At 41.9% G+C, this 7,500-nt stretch overlaps 2 protein-coding genes across 2 annotated transcripts in view; both read right to left on the bottom strand.

Moving 5' to 3' along the window:
• LOC113827385 (uncharacterized) overlaps positions 1 to 4,194 on the bottom strand; it is a 19,916-nt gene extending 15,722 nt beyond the window's left edge. The window contains exon 1 of the mRNA XM_070127302.1: positions 4,054 to 4,194. Within this exon, the coding sequence (XP_069983403.1) occupies positions 4,054 to 4,060 (7 nt within the window). The 5' untranslated portion in view covers positions 4,061 to 4,194. The remainder of the gene's footprint in view (positions 1 to 4,053) is intronic.
• Positions 4,195 to 4,708: 514 nt separating this feature from the next.
• Positions 4,709 to 7,500, bottom strand: part of LOC113818872 (serine-rich adhesin for platelets) — an 18,479-nt gene continuing 15,687 nt past the window's right edge. The window contains exon 6 of the mRNA XM_070127518.1: positions 4,709 to 7,500. This exon is cut by the window's right edge and continues 1,748 nt beyond it. Coding sequence (XP_069983619.1) covers positions 5,673 to 7,500 — 1,828 coding nt within the window. The 3' untranslated portion in view covers positions 4,709 to 5,672.

Here is a 7,500-nt window from a genome sequence, read left to right as displayed (position 1 = left end):
TTTCTACATTTGTCAATTAATACGGTTCATCAATGAGTACTGTAATCAATAAAAATGATAATGATGATTATTATATTTATGGCGATAATGATTAGTGATGATGAGAACCATTACAATGATTATGTTTATGATCATAAGAATGATTATTAATGTTACAGAAGCACTAACGGCGATCTTTTGGTTATTATTATTATTATTGACGATAACAGTAACAAAATAACAATAATACTAATGAAGTTGATAATAATGACAATGAATGGGCACAAACTAATTAGAACAGGAACAACGATGCATTATCAAAAGAAAGAAAGAAAAAAAAAGTTGGCCGCGTCAAGGTTAACAAAACCGCGTCTCTAATACACGACCCTGAGTTAGAGAGGCCGCTATCTAAGGGTCGCATTCTCGAGACTTTTTGGCAGATGGCGCTGTGACTGAACTTGGAGCGTTGACTAATGGACGGTCGTGTGAAAGGCAAAAATTGTAACCTTGTAAAATTTTGTTCGAAGGTAAAAATCGTGACCTTGTAAGGCATTGGTAAATTATATATATGTATGTGTGTGTGTGTGTGTGTGTGTGTGTGTGTGTCTGTGTGCGTGTGTGTTGTGTGTGTGTGTGTCTGTGCGTGCGTGTGTGTGTGTGTGTGTGTGTGTGTGTGTGTGTGTGTGTGTGTGTGTGTGTGTGTGTGTGTGTGTGTGTGTGTGTGTGTGTGTCTGTGTGTGTCTGTGCGTGTGTGTGTGTGTGTGTGTGTGTGTGTGTGTGTGTGTGTGTGTGTGTGTGTGTGTGTGTGTGTGTGTGTGCAAAATATTGCTATGGTTTCTCTAGTATTAAGTGGTGAACTGGACTTGTTTCGACCCAGTTAAAAGAAGTAGAGAGAGAGAATTATGATAATAGATAAGCATAGTCGATGCTTGCTGACGTTTTAAGAATTGTTTTTCATATTGTATGATTAATGTTCAATATTTCGTTAAGGGTACAGAAAAATAATGTTTATATCGTTATATTTACGGGAAACTATCAAACCAGCTTGATACATGTTTCGTCACAAACATTAGTCTCTCTCTCTCTCTCTCTCTCTCTCTCTCTCTCTCTCTCTCTCTCTCTCTCTCTCTCTCTCTCTCTCTCTCTCTCTCTCTCTCTCTCCCTCTCTCTCTCTCTCTCTCCAGTTCTTTCACCTTAATTTAATTTATCTATACATTTTCCATATTCTGTTTCTCTAGGCCTATATCAACAACCATCCGTCTGTGAGACCGAATCAGCTGCAGGTATAATCATCTTCAATCATAACTAGATTATGTGATAAAGCCGATTTTGACAGATATAAGAAGCTGCAATAAAGAAGCGTTTGATTGATAGCCTCTTGATGAAACAAGAGCTCATTTTAACACATGTAACGACAAAAAGTTACCATTGCTGACATTTCCAGCTGGTCAGGTGTCATGGCAGAGTATGCTGACATGAAACGGTTATTTTCAGCATGACAGATGTAGGCTTATAAATGTGCTTGGCATTGTTTTTTTTTTTTCTTATTTCCTTTCATTATTATTCATTTTTTTCTGTGAATATTTTACTAACTCGTCGACTTGTTTTTTCTCTCTCTTATTTCAAGTCCTATTTCTTCCCATTAGCGTTTTTATCTTGTATTTTGATCACTTCTTTTCACTTGTTATTCTTTCTTCCTCGATCTTTTCGTTTTCTTCAAGAATTTTTTTTCTCATTTCATCTCCAATTGTTTCTCTCTCTCTCTCTCTCTCTCTCTCTCTCTCTCTCTCTCTCTCTCTCTCTCTCTCTCTCTCTCTCTCTCTCTCTCTCTTGCACCCTTCATTTCATTTAGTTCATAAATCATTCCCTTTTCCTCCGTCATCAATTCTCTCCCTCTCTGCTTTTCACATCTTTCACCTACTTCAATTTTTTCTGCACTCTTTCATCAGTTTCCTTTCTTCAAAGTTATCTGTCCTACCTTTCTCTCTTTACTTCTCTCCCTTTTTCATTCTTTCATTCTTCTCTTCTCCCCCTCTCTCATTCCCTCCTCTCTCTATCTTTCTCCACCCCTTCTCCGTCTCTCCATCTCTCTCCTTCTCTCCCTTTCTTCGCCAAAACCCCTTCTCATCTTCTCTTCTCCTTTCCCTTTCTTTCCCTTTCTCTCTTTTTTATCCCTTTATACCTATACCCTCTTACGTTATATAAAAAAACATAAACAGATCAAATAAAACCATTGAAATAAAAAAAAAAATGAGGAAAAATAAAATACTTATTTTGGTGGTTATAACAAGGTCTTGACTCACGCCGTCGGAATGTGGGAATAAAAATGAAGCGTTGACTGATGTGCGAATAACAAGAGAGCGTTGACTGGTGTGCGAATAACAAGAGAGCGTTGACTGGTGTGCGAATAACAAGGGGGCGATGACTGATGTGCGAATAACAAGAGAGCGTTGACTGGTGTGCGAATAATAAGAGAGCGTTGACTGATGTGCGAATAACAAGAGAGCGTTGACTGATGTGCGAATAACAAGAGAGCGTTGACTGATGTGCGAATAACAAGAGAGCGTTGACTGGTGTGCGAATAACAAGGGGGCGATGACTGGTGTGCGAATAACAAGAGAGACTTGACTGGTGTGCGAATAACAAGAGAGCCTTGACTGGTGTGCGAATAACAAGAGAGCGTTGACTGGTGTGCGAATAACAAGAGAGCCTTGACTGGTGTGCGAATAACAAGAGAGCCTTGACTGGTGTGCGAATAACATGAGAGCCTTAAGTGGTGTGCGAATAACAAGGGGGCGATGACGTGCTCTGTGTCATGTCAGGTAGGTACGAAGACATAGAAGAAATGCGGTAGAATTAGAAACGTGGCGAGGGATTTGGAATGAATATGTCCGCTCGCACGTACGCAAGGACACACACACACACACACACATACACACACGCACACACACACACACACACACACACACACACACACACACACACGTAAGCACACACACACACACACACCCGTATGCACACACACACACACACACACACACACACACACACACACACAACACGTACGCACACACACACACACACACACACACACACATACACACATACACACACACACACACAACACGTACGCACACACACACACACACACACACACACACACACACACACACACACACACACACACACACATTCTTTCCCCCTCATTACTGCCTTTGCTTTAGACAGCGAGATCTGATACTAAACAGCAGATAAACCTTTTTCGGAATCCTGTTAACCATGAATTTTGTTCATTAGTCAATAAGTTTCCATCAACGTTAAATAGTAAGCAGCATATCGTTTGGATTTGTTCATGTGATTATATATACCATATATATTTGTATATGCACACTTACACAGACACGCTGAGTGTATGTACCTCTTGCTTTCTTTCTCTCTCTCTCTCTGTCTGTCTGTCTGTCTGTCTGTCTGTCTGTCTGTCTGTCTCTCTCTCTCTCTCTCTCTCTCTCTCTCTCTCTCTCTCTCTCTCTCTCTCTCTCTCTCTCTCTCTCTCTCTCTCTCTCTCTCTCTCTCTCTCTCTCTCTCTCTCTCTCTCTCTCTCTCTCTCTCTTTCACTTCGGTAAAAAATGTCCACAAAATGCCTTCACTGATATCTTTTGCCAAAGTAATGCCGCAAAATCGTAAAAATAATAATAATAATTAATGAAAAAAATCAACCACAGAAGAGTACAGGCGAGTTCTAGCAGTCTCGTTTTCTTTCTTTTTTTCTCTGTTTTTTCTTTTAACTAAGAGCGTTATTCTTCACTTCGAGCGATTTTTGTTTCACGTATCGTGTTTTCAAGAATCTAAAAAATCACATAATCTTTAGAAACGCTAAACCACTCTGTACTTTTTATCAAATTCTGAAACAAAAATCCAAAATATCCATAGAAAACTCGGATCATCAAGAAAGCGAAAAAAAGGGGAAACTAAAATAGAAAATTACGTTCCGTTTCTAAATTGAATAATGCACTTCATTGGAAATGAAATAATCTATGCGAATGTGTATAAATAAGCGAGCACGCCCTTACTGACCTTCCATTAGCCGACGGAGTAGATGGGTGGCGTCCGCACTCCACCATAGGGCGGGAGGTATTGGCAGCTTCACAAAATTCTCGCTCTCACACCCGCCCACCCCTTTCTCTCTCTCCCAGCCACCTACCCTCCCTTCCTCTCTCTCTCTCGCTCCCACACTCTCTCTCTCTCGGTCGCTCCGACTCTCTTTCTCTCACTCTCTCTCTCTCTCTCGCTCCCACTCTCTCCCTCTCTCTCGCTCCCACTCTCTTTCTCTCCCTCGCTCCCATTTTCTCTCGCTCCCACTCTTTCTCTCCCTCGCTCCTACACTCTCTCTCTCGCTCCCACTCTCTTTCTCTCCCTCGCTCCAACTCCCTCGCTCCCACTCTCTTTCTCTCTCTCGCTCCCACTATTTTTTTCTCTCTCGCTGCCACTTTCTTCCTCTCCCTCGCTCCCACTCACTTTCTCTCTCTCGCTCCCTCTTTTTTTCTCTCTCGCTGCCACTTTCTTCCTCTCTCTCGCTCCCACTCTCTCTCTCTCTCGCTCACACTCTCTTTCTCTCTCTCACTTCCACTCTTTCGCTCACTCACTCTCTCTTTCTCGGATGTACGCACTTAAAATTAGTTAATTCAAGTATGGGAATTAATTGTCCTAGGATAATAAAAACACTGCCAAAAATGGCTTGTTCCTTTATTGTCATATGTACGGAATACAAATTGGAGTTCAGACTAACACGTTGCTTGGGAAGTTATCTGTTGTCTCCAATATTGCAATATATTGTATATTGTAATAATGGTTTTACGGTAATCATAATACTTTGTAAATATATACATACATATAGCGTGTGGTTGTTTGTTTGGGTCTGTGTGTGTGTGTGTGTGTGTGTGTGTGTGTGTGTGTGTGTGTGTGTGTGTGGTGTGTGTGTGTGTGGTGTGTGTGTGTGTGTGTGTGTGTGTGTGTGTGTGTGTGTGTGTGTGTGTGTGTGTGTGTGTGTGTGTTAGAATCACCCTAGATGATATATATATTTTGATTAAATGGTAAAAATGGAACTGGACTGTCTGATGAAAAGAGACAAGAAAAAAATGTTGACATCAAAATTCCTTCCAAATAAAGCAGACAATTTTAAGTTCCGGTTTCGAAAGATACACTCAACATATAAGAAAATCAGAAAATAATAATATAGAAACTGGATTTAGCCAAAGTTTGTTCTAAGAACTTCATGGTTTCTTTTTAGGCACGAAAAAAGTCTTTGGTTTTGGATCGAGAAACAAAAAGGGATGTGTTTCTGGACTGACACTGTAGCTCAAATTTGTTCTTGATCGTAAAGCCTCGGCAAAGAAGTTACGGAATGAGACGTGTTGCTCTTACTGTCTGTAGCCGAGTTCCCTTCTCCAGATGTGAATAGTGACAGGGCATTACCAGATGCAAAGGAAGGACCTGTTCTTGACGTGTCAACTTGAGAAAGAGACAGTGGTTCTAATATATTCTTGGAGACTGAGGACTCAGCTTCTAATGTTACCTCGTCCTCCACAGAACAGATTGGGAATGCACTATTTGTACCCAATTTCTTTTCTCCAGATGTGAATAGTGACAGGGCATTACCAAATGCAGAGGAAGAACATGTTCCTGACGTGTCAACCTTAGAAAGAGCTTTTGCTGGTTGGGAACGTGCTGTCTGTAGCTGACTTTCTTTCTCCAAATGTGAAAGGTGATAGGCCGCTGGCAGATGCAGAGGAAGGATCTGTTCCTGACATGTCAACCTTAGAAAGACCTTTTGTTGTTACCTCGTCCTTCACTGAGATGTGAATGGTGATAGGCCGCTGGCAGATGCAGAGGAAGGACTCAGTTCTTACTGCAGAAACCTCGTCCTTCACAGAATTGGTTGGGAACGTGCTGTCTGTAGTTGACTTCCTTTCTCCAGTTGTGAATAGTGACCGGGCATTACCAGATGCAGAGGAAGAACCTATTCCTGATTTGTTACCATTAGAAAGAGACAGTTGTTCAAATATATTCTTGGAGACTGAGGACTCAGCTTTTGCTGTTACCTCTACTTTCACAGAACAGGATGGGAACGTGCTGTCTGTAGCTGACGTTCTTTCTCTAAATGTGAATGGTGATAGGCTGCTAGCAGATGCGGAGGAAGGATCTGTTCCTGACATGTCAACCTTAGAAGGATCTTTTGTTGTTACTTCGTCCTTCACAGAACAGGCTGGGAACACGCTGTTTGTAGCTGACTTTCTTTCCCCAAATGTGAATGGTGATAGGCCGCTGGCAGATTCAAAGGAAGGACCTGTTTTTGAGGTGTCAACCTTAGAAATAGACTGAGGTTCAAATGTATTCTTGATGAATGAAGACTCAGTTTTTGCTGCAGAAACCTTGTCCTTCACAGAATTGGTTGGGAACGTGCTGTCTGTAGCTGACTTTCTTTCTCGAAATCTGAATAGTGACAGGGCATTACCAGATGCAGAGGAAGAACCTGTTCCTGATGTGTCAACCTTAGAAAGAGGCAATTCTTCAAATTTATTCTTGGAGACTGAGGACTCTGCTTTTGCTGTTACCTCGTCCTTCACAGAACAGGCGGGGGACATGCTGTCTGTTGATGACTTTCTTTCTCTAAATGTGAATGGTGATAGGCTGCTACCAGATACAGAGGAAGGATCTGTTGTTGACGTGTCAACCTTACAAACAGACTGAGGTTCAAATGTATTCTTGATGAATGAAGACTCAGTTTTTGCTGCAGAAACCTCGTCCTTCACAGAATTGGTTGGGAACGTGCTGTCTGTAGTTGACTTCCTTTCTCCAGTTGTGAATAGTGACCGGGCATTACCAGATGCAGAGGAAGAACCTATTCCTGATTTGTTACCATTAGAAAGAGACAGTTGTTCAAACATATTCTGGGAGACTGAGGACTCAGCTTTTGCTGTTACCTCGTCTTTCACAGAACAAGCTGGGGATATGCTGTCTGCAGCTGACTTTCTTTCTCCAAATGTGAATGGTAATAGGCCACTGGCAGATGCAGAGGAAGGACCTGTTCCTGACATGTCAAGCTTAAAAAGAGACGGTGGTTCAAATATATTCTTGGAGACTGAGGACTCAGCTTTTGCTGTTACCTCGTCTTTCACAGAACAGGCTGGGGATATGCTGTCTGCAGTTGACTTTCTTTCTCCAAATGTGAATGGTGATAGGCCGCTAGTAGATGCAGAGGAAGGACCTGTTCCTGACATGTCAAGCTTAAAAAGAGACGGTGGTTCAAATATATTCTTGGAGACTGAGGACTCAGTTTTTCCTGTTACCTCGTCCTTAACAGAACAGGATGGGAACGAGCTGTCTGTAGCTGACTTTCTTTCTCTAAATGTGAATGGTGATAGGCTGCTAGCAGATGCGGAGGAAGGACCTGTTCCTGACTTGTCAACCTTAGAAAGAGCTTTTGCTGTTACCTCGTCCTTCACAGAACAGGCTGGGAACACG

This window comes from Penaeus vannamei, chromosome 11 (genome assembly GCF_042767895.1).
Source record: "Penaeus vannamei isolate JL-2024 chromosome 11, ASM4276789v1, whole genome shotgun sequence".
Classification (NCBI taxonomy): Eukaryota; Metazoa; Arthropoda; class Malacostraca; order Decapoda; family Penaeidae; genus Penaeus; species Penaeus vannamei.
This window is presented reverse-complemented; position numbering and strand designations above follow the sequence as displayed.